We start from the raw sequence: 20,632 nt of genomic DNA on the forward strand, positions 1-20,632 counted from the left end.
TTATTATTAAGTATTCTGCCTTTTGAGCAGGTCCTGTGACTAATGAGGATTTTTTTTAAATTTTAGATTTAGGCCTGAAAATGTTTCTTCCACTTTTCTCGATCTTCAGCTTCCTCTTTTAAATTCCAATATTTTCTCCTATCTTTCAAATCATAGATCAGCTCTGTTCTTCTTCCTATTCCTCGCTTTCCTTCTATCTTACCTTCTTTGGCGGTGTGAGGAAGACAACTTCTTCGCAAGATCTGTCCAAGCCAATTGGCCTTTCTACGAAGGATCGTGGCTAGAAGTGTCTTCTTCTCTTCTATCCGTTTTAAAACATCTTCCTTTGTTGCTCTCTCTGTCTGTTTTATCTTCTCCATCTTCCAACAACACCACATTTCGAAGCTCTCTAAATATTTCTTCTTTAACTTCCGTAATGTCCAAGTTTCTGCACCATACAGTCCAATACTCCATATATAGCACTTGATCAACTTCTTCGTAAGCCCAATATTGAGACTGCTAGTTAAGGGGATGTCTATCCATCATCAGAGGCTTCAGAATCTCCATAAGGTAACATGTAAAATTTAATTTATAAATATCTTACAAAATATTGCACCTAGAAACTTGCAATTTTCTATACGAATGCCAAAGAGCAATACAAAGGAGATGGTTATCTCAATTTTAAACTTAATGACTTAGATTAATTGCAATAATTACTTCCGTTACGACGCAATCACTACTGCAGGTAAAAAATCAAAAGACCACTTTCATATCTCATAAACTACTACAGGTGACATTCTTTAAAAGAACACATGCTGGGAAGGGATGCATTGTGGCAATTTGAAAAGCGAAACTCATGTCCACCACCTCCATTTTCATAATCATTTACGCCTTGAGCAGTCTCCCTTCCCACCCCCACCTCCACTTCCCTACTGAGTTCCTACAACTTTACGACGGCAACTATCTGAATTTGCCTTTTCGGTGGAAGCTGGGTGACTCACGTGTCAACAAAATATTTCGTAGAACAAAGACAATGATCTTTGACCCCTCAGTATCGAACACACGTTTCCAATTGCTTTTCTGCATCTTTTGTTGCTTGAAACGGACGGATTCTTCTTCCAAGCCACTCACAACTATACAACCAAGAAGAGTCTAAATGTTTCTTATATACCTACTTTTTTTTTTTTAAGGATAGATTTCATTTCATTTTATATTATTTAGCATAGAAAACAGATAGTGCGATGTTTCTGTGGTTAGAACAGTTTAATTGTATGCAGGGGTGGCAAAAACTAAGTTTTCCTTTTTGGCTTTTATATAACTAGAATTTGTTTTACCTATTCCTTTATATTTATCATATCCGTGTGTGCATGTGTGTGAAAAAAGAAAGAAAGAGAAAAACTAAAAAACTGCTTGATGGATCATCACCAAATTTGGTCAAAATATAGTCGAGAGTTAGAAATTTGCTATTAAAACCATCTACTCAAACCGGAAGTGGTTTAAATAAACCATTTCTGGTTTGATCTTTGATCACCATAGATCGAAAACGGTAATATGTAGTGAGATCCGGTTTTCTGCTTCGTAAGAATATATTTAATCTCTATTATTAACTCTCTACTAAAACCGAAAATGGTTCAAATCAACTATATACCCCTAATTTCTGGTTTCAATAAATGTTGATCTACATAGAGCGAAAACGGTAAAAAAAAAAAAAAAAGATGAAAGCGGTTTCCTCCAATCGAGCAGCTCTCAAGCGTCTTAAATGTACCTTTCATCTTCTCTTTTGATCTTCAATTGAAACCTGAAGTCGTATAAATTAATAACTTCCGGTTTCAATAGTGATATCCATAGAACAGGAATGGTAAAAGCGAGACGCGCTATTTGGCTTTCTATTCAGCGTTTTAAGAACAACTACCATCGTCTATCTTAAGCCTCTATTCAAACCAAAAGAGGTGGTAATCAACTACTTCCATTTTTAACGTTGATGGCTATAGAATAAAAACTGTAATAGATAACAAGCTGTTTTCTGCAATCAATTGGGCGTTCCAAGAATATATTTCGTCTTAGGTTTAATCTCTCTACTAAAACCGGAAGTGGTAGAAATTTACTACAATATCCAGTTTCAATATTAATTGTGAAAATATCGTACCATAGAAACCAAACTTCTTTGCGTGGTGTACAGGTGACACTGTTACTTGTTTCTAAACTATTTTCTTTATTTTGTGGATAGTTGTGGTTTCTATTTTTTAAACAATAAAATAAGTCAAACTTGAGGTCATACGTAAACTAATTTCACAAATGATTTACCAGTAGAGCACTAGTCTGCCCATTACTCACTGTTCAAGATTGAATAATTCAAACCGAGTAGCGCGTCTGAACAAAGGATTGAGTCATGGAAACTAATATATAAGATTATTTGCATGAAGTCAATGCGTGCCGTGGAAAATCAGCGTCCGGGGCGAGAGTATACGATGACATATATTCCAAGTAAATAACAAGAGATTATTTAGTTCCCATAGTAACAGTTAAGAAATGGATAAGAGAATAAGATAGATTGGATTAGAGCCTAAGTTAAAATAAAACGGGAAGTATAAAACCTTCCATCTTGCTATTTTGTGACAACCAATTAGGTTACATAATCTCTAATAAAATTCGTAAGAGCTTGCACACTTTTGTAATGAAAGTCTTGATTCTGAGGGATAAGAACTAGTTGACCTTTGATCTCGAGTTAGATCGATTTGCGATCACTTCTTGACATTGAGACTGAGCTCAGTCGATTTAGCATCCTCAAATTGCAGTTATTCATTTAAAAAAGTAGGGGCCATGGCTACAACACATTAACTTCATTTAGATTACATATGGATAGAAATAAGTTTTTCTTAGCCCATTTTTATGTGACAGTGGGATTATGAAGGACGGAACCTACAGTTTAAAATAGATTACAAACCACTACTCGGTTTGAATGCGAGAGAAATTGTCCTCTAGCTGGGCTCAAACCTGGGACCCCTTATTACCAAAGTGACAATTCTACAGACTCATCCACGAAGAACACCTGATCAAGGTATATTGTACTGATCTTGCATGTACTGTACTTGTGAATATTTTAAGTCACTTTAGAAAAAAAAAAACCTGCACAAGTGATCTTTTCTTGTTGAATGCTTCTTTAGCTATGGCAATTCTTGACCTGATATCTTTGATGCAGTAAGAGGCCTCTCGTCAAATACTTCCCAGATACTTGAAATTATCGACCTCTCCAAGTTCTCTTTGTTCTACTCTGATCCTTAAGGGCGTGTTTCCACGGGATATTCTCATGACTTTCGACTTTTCGATGTTAATTTCCATTCCATACAGTTTTCCAGTGTCAACTATTTTGTCAATCATCTCTTGTAGCCCTCCTTCGGTCTTAGTTATTATAACCGTATTATCTGCATACCAGAGTTGGCGTGGGTCAATGAATACTTGACCCACGACCCACTGACCCACCACCCACCGTGACCCACGACCCACTGACCCACCACCCACCGTGACCCACTTTGACCCACGACCCACCGTGACCCACTCTGACCCACCACCCACCGTGACCCACCACCCACGGTGACCCACTCTAACCCACCACCCACCGTGACCCACCACCCACCATGAACTACTATCATCCACTGTGACCTACTCTGACTCACCAAAATCCATCGTCATCAACTCTGAACACGATCCACGGCCTCTTCTTTACTGACCAAAGAGTTTACACTTGTAATAAAATAAGACTGTGAAATTGTCACTAATCGAAGTTTGAATTTCTAGTCAATCGCTCAAGCACCACTCTGCTACAATAACGGTGGATCTGACCTTTACGATATAAAATGGTAAAGTGTTTGTCAGTGAGGAAATTGAAACAGTTCAAGGTGAGGGGAAATTAGTGTGAGCCTAAAATATACTTGTACTAAGAGAGTATTCTTGCAAGTGTTAATTTCTGAACGCATTCCACTAGAAACTTCTATTCGCAGGAAAATATCCCTGTACAATATGGAAAAGGTTATGGTTTCTCAGTTCACAGTATTTTTCTCACAAAAGACTTGAAAAATCAGTTGTTCATAGTGTATAAAGGTGCTCGGGTACCCTATGTGAGAGCATCTCCATAAAGTATGCTCATAATTGTAATTTATGTAATCACTAAAACACCACATTAAATTTAAATTACAAATATGCATAATTGCAATTATTATGAATATTTATTCAAAGTAGTTTATCTAAAGCAAAGAAGAGAGTTACTAAAAAGTAGATACAAAGTTGAATAACACAAATAAGCCATTAGTAATACAAGTATACATTTTCCGTAACTCGTAATTTTCCACCTTAAAACAAATCTGAAATCGGATTTATTTCCTGTTGGTAACGTTTTGGCAGTAAATCATCCGCAGTGAAATGATGTCCACCTTTCAGCCAAGAAATAACTAGCTCGTCTATTTTGAGCTTGTCTAGCGGTGGGTCATTAACATTGATGAGCAACAAGTTAGACAATGTTTGAGCACAATCTATTTCTAATATCAGTCATCTGTAAATTCATAAGGGGAAATCCCCGTTCGCACTCTGTCGTTCAAATTGATAATATATCTACCCGATTTCTGCAACTTCTCATCGACAATCTACTTGTTAGACTTAAGTCTGATAACGATTTTTCTCGGTCAGTTTTGAAATACTCAGCAAGAAGTATCATCTCTCTATCACCATACATCTTTTCCATATCGACCATGTCAGTTGGCAATGTCGACCCATGGAGAACAGAAACTTCATCTACCACGCCTTTGATAGGGAATCTTGTGAATAAATTATCAATTAAAGCCTGATAAACTGATGATTTCTTATTTGTTATAAATTTAATTTTTGTAATTACACATGAAGGTTTTGATACCATTACCAAGTTCCCTCCCCCGTCTAGAAAGCGAAAGGGAACGAGGTTTCTGGAAAGTATTCAGAGGTGAATGGGAATTTCCCTCCTTCTTCAACTTCAGTTACGACATTGCTGTTTGCCATGTGCCAAATAACGATGAATTTCAATTCAATTATCATAGTATAATTATTTCCTTGTTGAATTATCAATACTTTTCAGTGGAAAAAAAGGATGAAATTTCAAAGTTCCAAATCAAAGTAAGTAGACCAACGTAAAGGGGAAAAAAAGTGTAAAATTTTCCATACAATTATGCGTACAATCCAAACTTCAAATTTCCGTGTGATTAAGCTCACAGTACAAATTTTATGCCTATTTTTCTCACAACTTTATGGGTTGATTCCCTGTGCTGTGAGCGCTCCATATAATAAACATAAGCTTCAGCAATTATTATAGCTGAAAGCATGGATATAACAGTTATGAAGCCAAGCACTGTATTTTTTTGTTTCTGATTTTTTTCTTATATAACATCGATCGTTTTCGATCCTTTTTACAAACCAACTCACTACCAATTTTCCATATATAGAAAGTGCCTCCCCCCACACACATAAAGGAGAATTTTAAAAAATGCTAGGACACATTCTGTTTATTTTCAATAAAGAGTTAATACACTGAATTTCAGCTCCGTAAGTTTAACGGCTTGCGAGATACTCATTTTTTTTCGCAAAAATTCGGATCCTCACTACCTCCTTAGGATATTATGCATTATAATAAAAGCAATATAACATCCCAATTTGGATTAAGGCCTAACTATATACCAAAAGTAATTTCATTTGAGTTTGCAATTTGACCGTGATGATCAGGCACACATAGTTACATTCAATTTTTTATAAATAATTTATATATTACAGTAATTCAAAAATGTATTTTTTCCAGTAGTTAGCTCTAAAAACCCACAGGTCTCGAAAGCCAAGTTGTAGTGTAAGTCCTATTCCTATTATTACTATTAAAAATATCAATATCCAAAAGTGCCCGGTTTTCTTTTCACTTGGTTAGATATACTCACCTTAGGTAAGTAGACAGAAACAAGTGGAAAAGAAAGGGAAATGAAGGTCTTGAAAGTAAAACGGAGACAAATTTACCAGTCTTCAGAAGATACTCTCTACAATGCAGTGAGCAGAGAGGGTCGGTAGATCATACTGAGTCGGTGGGTCGCAGTGGGTCACGGTGGGTGGTGGGTCACAGTGGGTCATCGTGGGTGGTGGGTCGCAGTGGGTCACAGTGGGTCATGGTGGGTGGTGGGTCGCAGTGGGTCACGGTGGGTGGTGGGTCACAGTGGGTCACATGCTGTTGACCCACGACCCACTCAGAAAACTTGACCCACTTGACCCACTGACCCACCGACCCACTGACCCACTCCAACTCTGCTGCATACCTGATCTTGTTAATGATCTGCCCTCCAATCTTGAAATCTCCAATTCCCATTAATGCTTTCTTCATCAACCATTCACTGTAAATGTTGAATAATTGGGCGACAAACTACATTCTTGTCTGACTCCTCTTCCAATCTCCACACCATTGGTTTCTCCTTCATTTCAAGCATAGCTTCACTCGTTGTCCTGAGTACAGGTTTTGAATGAGTTGTCGATCTCTCCAGTTGACTCCGAATTCTCTAAGAATTTCAGAAGTTTCGCTCAATTGACTCGGTCGAAAGCTTTTCGCCAGTCGATGAAGTACAAACACAACTCTTCCTTTACACCAAAAATTCTTTCTCATATAATTCTCATCAATCCAATAGCACCTCCGGTGCCTTTTCCTTTCCGGAATCCTAATTGATCTTCTAACCTCTTATCTATCTTACTTTCCAGCTACCTGTTCAGTATGCGTGCAATAACCTTTCCAGTGTGGGAAATCAGGCTAATTGTGATCGCTGTACTTCTTTGCTTCCTTTTTCTTGGGCAGTGCAATCATTGTAACATCAGGAAAATCTTTTAGCCATTCTCCACTCAGGTAGATCTTGTTAATAAGTGAAGTCAGTACTTTTATTGCGTTGTCTCCTTATCCCTTGAGCAAATCTACTGGTATGTCGTCTTCTCCAGTGACCTTTCTCCTTCACATGTCTTTGATTGCTTGTACTATTTCACTTTTCAATATATTGGGTCTTTTTTCATCATCATCCACCTCTTCCTCTGCTTCGATCGCAATATCTTTGGGGCGGTTCTTCTGATCATACAGATCTTTTATATATTCCTCCCAAATTCTAAGGATTCTTTGATGGTCAGTGGTTACATTACCTTGTTGATTTTCGATGCCGAACGTTCGTATACTTTTGTTAGCTTTCCCTCCTAATTCTTGTGCTTTCTGGTACATCAGATGATATCTGCCGCACCGTTGAAGTTCCATTATTTCTTCACATATCTGTTCCATGAACTTTTCTTTGACTTTGTCCGTCTCTTTTCTCAATTTATTATTCAGCCTTCTGTATTCCTTGATGTCCGTGTTTTCCGCCCTTCTGCGTTCCTTCATCTTCTTAAGCATTGCTTCAGTTATTCATGATTTCCTCGGTGTTCTTTCCACCCTGTCAATGCTATTCTGGAGTGTGCCAAGTAGAATCTGTTTAACTTTTCCTCAACTATTCTCTATATTGTCAACCACATCGCCCATTGCTCAGAATTTTTCTTTCAATTTCTTCTTTAACATCATCGCCGATATTTCTTAGTCGCTCTAAGTTCCATTTTCGATTTCTCTTCCTACATAGGTCAACAATAATGAATTGAATTGCATAGACTGCTTCATTGCGTTTCAATAACTATTTAACCTGCAAAATATTCAAAGAAAAGTATTTTAAATTTGAAAGACATTGATACAGAAACTCACTGAAGGACTCTTAATAGTGTGATGCCAGCTTTAATTTCTTTGGAGGAGGGGGAGTAAGGAGAGGGCTGAAAAAAATGGGACAGCAATTTCTTGAATTCCGAACAGGGTAAGTTTGACCTACATTATAATACACGTCACTGGGGGAGGGTGCTCACTCTCCTTCCCTAATCTGTAGAGCGCTTACCCTTAGTGTGTGGGGTCCCTGGTTTGATCTCCGGGTAAGTCAGTTTGTGATGCACAACATTGTGTTCGTCTGTTTTCTCGGGTATTTCCATTTCCTCCAACTTACTCATTCCACCAATTCTTCCATCATTCATTTGCTTTAATCATCGTCTCTCTTAGCCTAAAGAACATTACGTGGGACGTTAAACTAAAAAATATCTTTCCGTCATCTGGCGTTGGCACTGATTCTTAACTTTTATACAATTCAGTGCATCTCAAAAGTATTAGGCTATAAAAAGTAGAAGAGCACCGCGAAGGATACGCAGCTATGAAACTTAAACTAGGGAAAATTCAAGAATAAGAGATAAAAAGACCGTAATATATAATAAAGAGGGTAAAAATGTTGTACCACAAGAACTTCAATAGTGCAGTTTATACAAAACAGTAATGATAGTTTATATAAAATTGTTTATACAAAAAATTAAGTAACTCACTCCATGGCCTATGGAACCCGGAGGTTCATTGCCGCGTTTACAAAAAGCTCTCCACTGACCTCTATTCTTAGCCAACTGGATCCAGTTTCTACTTTGTATTTCTCTTTCTGCGAGATCCATCTTAATATTGTCTTCCCATCTGCATCTAGGTCTTCCTAATGGTCGTTTTCAGATTGGCCTTCCAGTCAAGACTTTGAAAGCGTTTCTACTTTCTTCCATTCTAACTACATGATCTGCCCACCTAAGCCTCCTAGACTTGATGCCCCTAACAATGTTTGGTGAACCGTATAAATTATGTAGTTCCTCGTTATGAAGTTTCCGCCATTCCCCATTCCCTTTACTCTTGGGTCCGAATATTCGTCTCAGGATCTTGTTCTCAAATACTTTCAGTTTCTACAGTTTCTACAATTAAAAAAATAAGAGAGAAATTCAAATAGTACACTATTCGTAAAGTAGAGTACATTCTTAATAATTATACTTACAAAAACTGCGAACTCAAATGGAACATACATTTTTTTTTTTTTTTTTTTTTTTTTTTTGTAAATGATTAGCTATACACTCAAATTATATGTTCATAAGAGGGACAGTTCTTTCTCCGAGAGTTTATTCTGTACTGAGACAAAGTAGATCATTTGAACACCTGTATCTCTCGATCTTCCAAACTCTAATCATGTTTATCTAACTTGCACGTTATCCTACGAGTTTTGTTCATTGAAACATTGCACTGGATGTTGATTGTTTTCCTCATTCAAGTTCTGATAAAATACTCCAGGAGCTCTCGTATTTCATCGGAGTCATGATTGTGCCGCCTCTGCACTACACCAAATTGTGCACTTATGGGACCTACTACTAAAAATAATAGACATTCTGTTTCACCCGACTTCGATCCGATATTTGTTTATAAGCTATGGCTGTTTTTGCGTTTTCCCAATAAATTTTCGGCTGCCCATAGTGCCAAAGGAAATATATCTACATCCACGTTGGTCAATACTTTTTGTTTTATCTTGGTGTCAGGAGTCACCTTCCAAACGCTGTTATTGTTAATTTGAAACACCCTGTATATGTTACCCAATGAGAACATTTAATTATATATTAAACAAAACAAAGAGATACATAAGTTTGCGAAAATTATATTTATTGATTCATGAATATGCGTATACAATGAATGGTTACTATGTTACACTGAAGATTTTCTGATTGTGTGACTTTCGTTCCTCCACTTATATTTAAATAAATAACTGTTAGTGATAATTTAACAATGAAAATGAGTCATTTCTGGAAGTCAACCGAAGGTCTTTCTAAATAAGTTATCTAAACTCTCATACATTCCCACACGATGTTTGCACGTACCATTGATAGGTGTTCGACCAGTCTTATCCCAAGTTGTTAGCGCTTCTTCAACCTATAAAGAAAATATGTAAGTAACAATTTGAAGAAGGCAATGTTAAAGTGCACGTTGAAGATAAAATATGAATGAACCCTAAGTTATTCATAAGTCATATTGGACATATTCCTTTTGGCCAAACGTTTCATTTTTCATGAGCCCACACCTGTTAATTTTATGATTCTTTTCTGTAAGGCTAGCTCTATAGCTACACTATTATTCTCAGCCTAATATTTCTTAGTTAGGGAGAAGTAAAGATGAAAACATTGCCTATAACCTTTGTTTACACCATAGGAAAAGAAATCTGAGACATGTCTATTGTAGTATCCTTGAAATCAAATCAGAGATTCATCTTTAACCAACGAAAGTTCTTAATTTAATATATGTAGATTCATAAAAATGTAACCAAAACTACATATTGACTACTGCTTCTTTCCATGATAGACAGGAGTCCCTCGTGGTAAAATCCTAAGGCTCTTAGATTTTGAGTGGGATGTCCAGATTCGATCCACGGGCAAATATATCTGCTTTGGATCTAATATTAGACTGGAATTGTATGTTTCAAGTAGACATCAATCAATACCAATTGTGGCGATAGAGAGTTCAAGACACACACACTGAATCAAAAAACAGCAGAGTAGAATTATTTATTTATGTACAGTCTTATTTAAAAATAAATAAATCTTAGCTTAAACTAACTTGTTTTGAAAGGATGTATTTTGATATTCACACTTAGAAAATTCGGACACTTCTAACTTCAAATAAAGAATTCAGTTACATAGAGAAAATTAAAATTTTGTTTGGTTTAATTCGAATTGTGGTTAGGGTATAGGGGTTTTAAAGACAGGAGAATGGCAGTGGCGGATCTAGAAGGTAAATCTGGGGGCAGCCAGAACAAAGTGTATGATAGGTAGTCTATATCATGAGTTTACCATAAACTTTTAAAAATATATAAATAATAGCTTATGAAAATAATATTTGACATTAAAAACTGGGGATCCTCGTTCCCTGGCCCCGGGCCACATCCACCACTACGTTGCTATATATTTCAAAAGCAAAACTGGACTGAGGAGGCTTGCTTGTGAGAAATTCACATAATGTTGGACCAACATTCAAAATTCTCTCTGCTGGACATTAAATTTTGACTTCATGAACCAATGTTTTATTTCTTTTCCCCTGGTTTAATGCTCACGTTATTCCTAGTATCAATCAGTATAATTGGTTGGATTGAAGTTTAGCGCCCTTTTCAGCACCAAGGCTATTTGAGACGTGGACTGAAAGCGTAAGGTGAAAATCACCGTAATGAATTGAAATTTTTTCAAGACTATTCCATCGGAAGTCAAACCTGGAACTCTGTGACTAAAACTGAGGGCGCTAGCGACTAGACCAGCAGGGAGAACAAGTAGTGTCAATTCATTAACAAAATAAATTTTGCTTTGAAATTCGAAAAAAAAAAAAAACTAAGATGCAGCAGAGAGAATTTTAAAATCATTGAATAAACTAGTATTTTTAATATGCAACATTTAATATTTTCCTCATCCAATCTAAACGTACTCTTAAAATGTGAAACATGTCCACGAAATGTAGAGTGCTTGATCGGAACTGCTCAGCATGTCACAGTTTGAATAGTTATCGATGATAATGCTCTGAGAGGATGAGACGAAGTATTTCTTTGTAGTAGAGCTGTGTGAATTGTTAATCCTTATTCCTAATCATCTTCAAATATTTTTGTCTTATTCTTCAATGCAATCCTGTAACATAATAATAGTTTGGGGTGGGATAATTAAGACGTCCACCTACCAGCACCATCGATTCTCATAACTTTATAGAGAAAGGCGTTTGAGGTAGCTGTGTTCCATTTGTCAGATATCAACTCTAAGATGCATGCAAATATATCGAAAAATCCAAGCAAACTTGCGCGCACAGGATCTTCTAAGCTTCCTCTTAACATTGATACGAATGTTTCCCAGTAAATGGACGGCGCGGGTTGTGATTTCAGATAAAGAGTAGTTTTTATTTCCCATTTACTCTCATTACAAAACAGCTCAAACTAATGCCTCAGAAAACCTTACGAGGGTAGAGGCAATCGGTGCATGGTACTGATTTTCTCACTTTCAGCACTAGACGTAGTGAAGAAAATAGCTTTATCTACATAAAAGAGTCCGTAGGACATCTCAGTCTGTTCAAAGTAAATAAATGTTATATGAGTAATGAGACAGCGACCATTTTGAGAGCATCTGCGAAATGTTTCGGACACCTTGATTGATTAATTCAGCGTCCTTCATTGCATACTCTATAGGGGAATGAGTTGACATTACTCATACACTTCCATTTACTCTAAATCTATCTGAAATGTGTGGACTTTATTATTATTATTATTATTATTATTATTATTATTATTATTATTATTATTATTATTATTATTATTATTATTATTATTATTATATCTAGTTTAAACTAGCTTCAGCTTACTAATCTGACTACAGACTCTAACACGTACACTCATGTCCAAAACTATTGTCGCATGTCTATAAATATGTTGTTGTAAGAATATAATTTGATAACGAATTCGTCCGGTATTTCTTATAATGTTAGCATGTGTATAATCGGCAAAGACATGTATGTGGAAAATTTCATGTCAAAAGAGCAGTAAATTAGAACAATAAAACGAAAATAAGACTTTCTGGTCTATTTAGCAATATTTTGTTTTACTCATTCTAATTTTCGTATTTATAATTCTTTCCCTATGAAATTTACTACAAATATACATTTCCCGATTATACACATAGTATCAGTATTAAAAGTACCCTGCAAAATTATTATCAAATTATATTCTTACAAGAAGACAGTGATAGATATGCGACAATCATTTTGGACATGAGTGTACATATTGTTTGAAGACTTCCAAAGAACTTTCTGACCATATGACAGATGTCTAGTATTACTGATTTTTGTAGATTTGTTAGGAAATGTTTAGCATTTATCTGTTCAATTTGTGTCAAGTACATTTAAGAAGAGTTGCTGTAGTTCAGATAATGATTGATCTTACTATCATTATACACAGTGCTTATTATTATTTGCGTCATACTTGTTATAATTTTTAGTAAACTTAAACCTTTAGTAACCTTTAGTGCTGCTCTTACCTATCATGCCGGTGAAGAAGGCGCCCACTGACTCTTGGAAACTCGATCTGCAAAGCTTTTCTCAAGAGGTGTGGAGTAAGTGTCAATGTGATAATATCCTGGGTTATACTTGGGTTGGTTAAACAATCTTGCAAGCCCATTGATTGCTGCTAATACAAGAGCAACCTTTCCTACCAAGAGACCCTTGAAGGCAAGGAATTTGACAGTCACTAACCCAAGAGTGATCAAAGTGGTGTAGAGAGCACCAAACATAAGCAAGGAAGCTCCGAGTTTCTTCTTTTCGTCACCACCTAGAAAATAAGAATAACGTATTTATAGATACATTTTGCTACGTTAAATATTGCTTTTTCATAAGGACGTTGGATTGAAAAGAGAAGTTAAAACTACAAAGATTCGTTAGATGCAATTGTCTAGGATCCAGGCACCACGTCCTTCTTTATTGTATTACTGCTGGTTACTCTAATTATAATCTACTAGTATGTGATGGAACATACATATTAAAGAACCTTGTGACATTATGAATCATGTATAAACATACAATTCTCCAGTAATCTAACGCCTGCATTTCTCCATCTAATACACACCATTAACCAGAAAGTTAGTTTACGTTAGTTTCGTGATATATATATATATATATATATATATATATATATATATATATATATATATATATATATATATATATATATATATATATATATATATATATATATATATATATATATATAATGGAAATTAAATATGTACTTGAATCTCTGATGTATGCTAGACAAGGGCGCCGATTCCTCTGTAAATTTTTTTGGGGGGGCTTCCAGATGCAGAAGGGATATATGAGGATTTTAAGACAAATTGCATTCAAACTATGCCAAATATCGTATATTCATAAATACAATGTGAGGGGGCCCACATGACCTTTGGGGTGTCCCGGGCCCCCTCGGTACCCCAGGATCAGCGTCCTTGATGCTAGAATATAAAGACTGTTTTACGGGCACATAAAGACTGACATGATATAATTTTTACTTCTTGCACTTTGTATCTACAGGGTGTTTCAAAACAACACCGACAACGTTTGGGAGGTGATTCTTGACATCAAGATAAAACGAAAAGTATAGGGTTCAAAAATGCTTCCTATCGGAGTATTAGGCTGCTGGAAACATGAAAAAAAGAACTTTAAAGGTCATAGCTCCAATACTATGGGACTTACCGTTGTTGGGTCAAGACTTCACTTAGGAACTAGTATGTGTCCCTTCCAAATATTCATGTTTCAGAGTCCTGCGGTACTTTCGCAACAACATAGTTTCTAAGTGAAGTTTTGACCCGACTACGGTAGGTCCCATGGTTTTGGAGCCATGGACATTTAAACTTCATTTTTGCATGTTTTCTGCAGCCTGTAACTCCGAAAGGAAGCATTTGTGCACCCAGATTAGTCTATAGAGCGTACTTTTCGTCTTATCTTGGAGTCAGGAATCACTTTCTAAACGTTGTTGATGTTGTTTTGAAACCATGTATATATGTCTTGTATTTCTTTTGTAATATTAACGAACTTATTAATTTTGGCCTTATAATTATACTTTTACAATAAAAATTGATTTCACGATAATTTAATCATTTCTTTTAGTGGCTCTGTAAGAAAAAAAAATCCGTTTTCAAATTCGTTTTGTCTGTCTTTATCATAGTATTTGAGATGTCCATAGTGTCTCGCACCAAAGAAAAAATAGAAAAACATACTAAACTTGGCAACTACCTGTATTTTATCTCTAAGACCGTCGTCTCATGAGATGAGACAGATCTCTCTTCCGATAGAAACAAATACACTTTTCCAAGTCGAGACATCACTTTCACGAAGTGGTGTATTTGGGGGGGGGGGGCTTCTGGGCTTTGGCCCCCCGAAATCTTACTTACTATAGTAAAGTATATGAAATATCTTGCAGAATTTTCACATTTTCAGGCAAAGCCCCCCGGAAACAAAATCGTAAATACGCCATTTCACGACATGTTTTTAAAGACGAGACAGCTGCAAGTGTGACTCACAGAAAAAAATCTCAGTGACGTTGCCAGGAATCAATTTTGAAGAACTTCAACTGTATTTCGAACAACGGAGAAGGCCTATTGAAAAGTGATGAAATAGGAACTCATCAACGTTGATTTACTCGGTTGTTTTTTTTTAAGTTTGTTTTTAATACATAACATATTTTTCAGAAGCATTGCTAGAAATCTACTTTGCGTGGTCTTCCACTAGTAATAAGTGAAGACATTTTTTCAGGTTCCCATATGCAATCTATAAGTTTATAGGTATGCCATTATTTGTCGTTAAAACAATTTGCTTTGGAAGAAAATCGTCTAGGTTTGCCTAAAATTTACCTAGAAATCCATTTATTTACTAGTTGAACTCTATTTTTCTTACGGGAGAAAATAGGCTTATGGGAAATATGTAAGATTTGGCTATAAAGCACTTCCATTCTCCTTTAGTATGAGTATTTTAATCAAAATGTAATCGCGATAACTCAGTTCGACCTAAGTGATACATATATTGACTCATTTCTCTCGTTATTTAACCGTTTCCGTAACATTTCCTCTTCTTCTACTGTTGTAAGTCTGTCGTGGGACGTAGTTTTGATTTACCTTCCTAAATTTGTTCATTTCCTCACTTACATTGTGTGACCTATGTTAAAAGTCTACGTTACGAATAATGGAAAATATTTTGCGAGGTAGTGCAATAATAATAATAATAATAATAATAATAATAATAATAATAATAATAATAATAATAATAATAAAGATACTATTTAAGTGTAAAGAGCCAGGTTCAGTTATACAATGCTCATATCTGGCGCAGGGTTCCTGCTTTAATCCCAGCTTCTACCAAACTGGCTTTGTGATGGACAAATATCGTATTCGTACGTTTTCTTAGCATTCTCCTGTTTTTTTTTTTTTTTTTTTCACTTTCGTCTTTTCACTATTATTACGGTATCTATCTCATAACCACGATATATAATCGTGGGACGTTAAAGCGAAAACTAATAAATAAATAAATACATAAATAAATAAATAAATATGTATGCCCTCTTACTATAATACTTAAATGAAAGGGATATGATAAAAGCCCACTTCAAGGCAGGTACTATGTTCAAATATCAGTTAGCTTAGTTGTTCGGCCGTAAAGCGATCACAAGCAAGATTACATTTTTTTTATTAATAAATAAATATTGTACTTCCACCATGAAAAGTCTCCAGATACAAGAGAATATTAGGGTACCAAAAACTAATTCAAAATAAATCTCAATTATTCAGACCATGATATCTACTGTACTTACGTCCTTCAACTACATCTCTATCTGCCTCAATGGACATGTCTACGAAGCCATTTTCCTTGTGGCTTCTGGACACAACGAAGTTCCCACCAGGGAAGAGGTTGACCTTTAGAGATAGATTATCTATCAACCGGGGAACGAACCCAAAAACAAGACTACCCCAATCTTGATCTACAAGGGCTCTTGCAGTGTCTTCTCGAGTCTCCTTATCTCCAGAATATTCAATACTCACTCCATCAGCAACTTCAAACGATTTGCTCTTCAACAGTTGATACACATTTGCAAGAGTTCTCAGCTTCATACACTGAAAGTCACCTTCCTCTAAACAATCCGCCATTTGCTTCTCCGATACCTCATCTTTGGGTTCTTCTTGTGCGGAAACTAGCAAAATTACTGTCACAAATATCAAACCTTTTGTAAATGCCATATTGTGTGTTTGTTGTTTTAAAAAAAAAGAATGTGTTTGTAATGATGGCACAGAACTAACTGACGCAAATTCGACATATTACGGTCATTTTTATACTTGGGAATTTCGTGTCATATTTTCAATATGATGAACAGATGATATGCATATAATTAACGTTCAAAAGTAGGTTTCTTCTTAAGTCTTCTTATGTTTTTTTAATGGTCACAATAAATAATCGTCCATTTACATTTTATGATGTGTAGAAAATGCGTCTGGCATTTCTTTTTTTGTTCCTAGTTTACATATACAGTACATTACAGTGTACATTTTAATATTTACATGTTAAGTGTGCATGATACTTGTTAGGTCTATTTCCGACATTAGAAGACTAAAAGAACTTGGACCTCAGCAAAAGAGATGACGTCAATGGTGGTGGTGAAGCGGTAAACTCTGATGTAAAGGTCAACGACTTGAATCTTGATGGTCTGAAATTAAAGATTATATTTCTTTTTGTGTTACGTTGTTTTATTCCAATAGCTATGAAATAATTGATGGACTGAACAACCAATCTTACAAACAATTTTCAAATAAAAGCTATGAAATAATTGATGGACTGTACAACCAATCATACAAACAATTAGCGAATAAAATTATGAAAATAGACTACACAACCAATTTTGCAAACAATTTGCGAATAAAAACTATGAAATAATTGATGGACTAAGCAACCAATCTTAGAAACAATTAGCGAATACAATCTATGGAAATGGACTGAGGAACCGCTCTTACAAACAATTAGCGGATAAAAGCTATGAAATAATTGATGGACTGAACAACCAAACTTAAAAATAATTAGCAAATAAAAACTATGACATAATTAAAGGACTGAATAACTAATCTCACAAGCAGTTAGCGATTAAAAACTTAATATAATTGATGGACTGAACAACAAATCTTACGAACAACTAGCGAATAAAAACTTTAAAAAAATTGGACTGAAAAATCAATCTTAGAAACAATTAGCAAATAGGAACTATGAAATAATTGATTGATTTGAATAACCAATCTTACAGACAATTAGCAAATAAAAAAAACTATAAAATAATTGATGGAATGAACAAGCAATCTTACAAACAATTAGCAAATAGAAACTATGAAATAATTGATTAATTTGAACAACCAATCTTACAAACAATTAAGGAATAAGAACTATAAAGTAATTGATGGATGGAACAACGAATTTTACAAACAATTATTCCCAACTGACCTGTTATTGAAAATGTATTAATTATGTAATATCTTAAACCAGGAATTCTGAACCTTGATATCACTATAAGCCGTAAGTACCACTATAAGCCACAGGTTGAGAATCCCTGTCTTAAACTGATTTGTTTTTTCCCTGGATAACTGATATCCACCTTGAAAATATTCTCCGTTTGGAACATCCTCCGTCGATGTTTGCACCATCGAACATTGAGATACAAGTTCAAGATTTCCACTAAAATCATAAATACATATATTTTTTTCCTTCTCTTCTTTAGTAACTTAATATTTTCTTTACCGTTATAATAGCTTTGTGTTTCTGTGATGCTAGTGTATTATGAACGAGTTCCCCTATTGAATATGGTTATTCAGTTCTTGTGAAAATATACTCTGTATCGTACGGCCACCAACGCCAATAAGTTCTCTGTGATTGGCTCACCTCTTGTTCTAATTTGAAGATGCTTGATATAAAATATGGTATTAACAAAATAATAACTGTCTCTAGAAGTTTTGATTTCCACTTTGTGATTTATTGTATTTATTCACTGAGAAAAAAAATGTAGGTGGCATACTTAAAAACGTAGGTTACATTCGTAATTCCTGTAGTTTCTGGACTTAACGTACAACCGTATATAGCATCCTGCAGCAAACGTATAGCTGAAAAAGTATGTATTATACGTACTCTCTACATAAGTGCAATGACGTCATTCGTGTGACGTCATCTACAGTAACAAGTATATACGGAGGTAATATCTAGCTTTGTGACGTCAGGATCGTATGTAGCATGTGGGTTAATAATGACGACACTCACTGACTATCAGGACGGAGCATAATTTCAAGAAGTATGCAATATACGTTCTGTACGTGTGTTTCTTGCGTTCAACCCCGAGACAGCATCTATATTGTACTTGTGCCCCGTACGTACGACTAGATACAGTGTACGTATTGTACCTATGTATTATACAGATTTTCCTTATGTCGCACACAGCTTGTCCCGATACAACATACAGAATATCCGTATGCACCATACAGAGTGCACATATGCAGCTTACAGACTGTCTGCATGCGGCATATAGATTACACGTATGTCGCGTACAGGCTGGCCATATGTAATGTATGGATTGGATGTATGTAGCTTATAGATTGTCCATATGAAATATACGGATTTTACCTGTATCTCATACGTATTGCCTTGTTGTAATATATGAATTGGACATATTCAGGATCTAGATTGTACGTATAGTGCACCATTATTGAAGTGCTGCAACATACTGAGAAATGCATGATACATTCTTACTGTAATGTTGCCACATATTTTTTTTCTCTGTATGGAAACAAAAATAGCTTAAAATATGGTTGATCTCCTTTGTGCCAATAATAATAAAATTAAAAATACTACACTTTTCAATCTTAGTTTGGATCAGTGAAACTGTCCAGAGAAATGTATTTATCTGCAGGGTGTAAGTTTGGACTTCCTGCTAATTCTTTGGAAAGCTACTGCAAAGCCAAGTGTTGAAAAGTGGCACAAGAGTTAATTTTAAAATTATTGGCACAAAGGAGGGTAACCATATGTTAAACTATTTTAGTTTTCATACAGAGTAAATCAATATGTGACAATATTACTGTAAGAATTTATCATACCTTTTGCAATAACTTAGTTGCAGCACTTCAATAATAATGCAAAATGCACAGCCATGTACAATCCTATGTTCAAACTCAAAAAAGACTTACGTACAGTCATTTATTAAGCCGTTATCATCCATTGCTTGTACAGTCACGAAAGAAAATATTCTTCAGTTGACAAAATTTGTTTTCCTAAAAACTCAACAATAAATTAACCTATCAGAGTACCGACTTTGGCAGGTTGTCAAGTTATAACTATTCGAAGAATAACAACAAAAAGATCCAAATTAATTAATTTGTTGCCGAGCTATTGGCAAAAGAAAATTTGTCAACTGTCAAATACTTTCTTTTCCGTGTGTACTATATAAAGACGACTTTACCTCATTCTTTTCCTTAATAATATCCTCTTCCAGAATGCAGAAGTTGTTACCACAAGAGGCGTGAATAGGATTTTCCAGAAATAACTTCTCTGCACATTTTAATTAACAGATAAGTTATTTTTTAAATGACGCTATAATTAAAAACATGGTGTCAGCTGAAAACGTTTTCCCTCACAAGATGATTCCTAAACAGTACTCGCCATTAAAAATGCAACTTCAAGGAGACAGGGTAGCTACGCCAAAGTTCCCAAGCCGATATCTAATAGTAAGTGTCGAATATGCTTAACCCTTAACATACCAAGCGGGGTACTCTAGGGACCCCAGAGAGTGATATTTGGTGATACTGTCGCAATTATAAGAATCAATTTATTCTCGATTTTTATATGTATCCTGCAACCCTTTGAGATATCAATTACATGATTAGATCAACGATGCGTTTCTTTAAAAAATACAAAAAATAAAAACACACTTCAAAATGTAAAAACTCCATTGTTAAACCTGTGTTTCAGATTTACGAACACAAAAGTATGAAATTGTATGAAGAACTGAATAGTGTTCAAATATACATAATATTTGACGTCAACAATGTTCATTTAACTTAAGTATGCTTCTAGACATCCAAAAAATAATAGTTGGAGTAACCCTCTGCAATACTATGTTGAGAAATTAAAATAATACTTGGGGTCCCCAGAAGACTCCAGCTTGGTAAACAACTTTGACGACTTAGGCTT

General features: G+C 35.3%; 1 protein-coding gene across 1 annotated transcript; it reads right to left on the bottom strand.

The window, feature by feature from the left end:
* Nucleotides 1-12,921: 12,921 nt before the first annotated feature.
* LOC145681444 (uncharacterized) lies at nt 12,922-16,656 on the bottom strand. The gene is made up of 2 exons (XM_081753090.1): nt 16,233-16,656; nt 12,922-13,208 (listed from the first exon to the last, which is right to left on the bottom strand). The coding sequence occupies exons 1-2, from the start codon at nt 16,654-16,656 to the stop codon at nt 12,922-12,924; spliced, it is 711 nt and encodes a 236-aa protein (XP_081609216.1).
* Between the last annotated feature and the right edge of the window lie 3,976 nt (nt 16,657-20,632).

Source organism: Thermobia domestica, chromosome 1, assembly GCF_964235325.1.
Source record: "Thermobia domestica chromosome 1, izTheDome1.hap1.1, whole genome shotgun sequence".
In the NCBI taxonomy this organism is placed as follows: Eukaryota; Metazoa; Arthropoda; class Insecta; order Zygentoma; family Lepismatidae; genus Thermobia; species Thermobia domestica.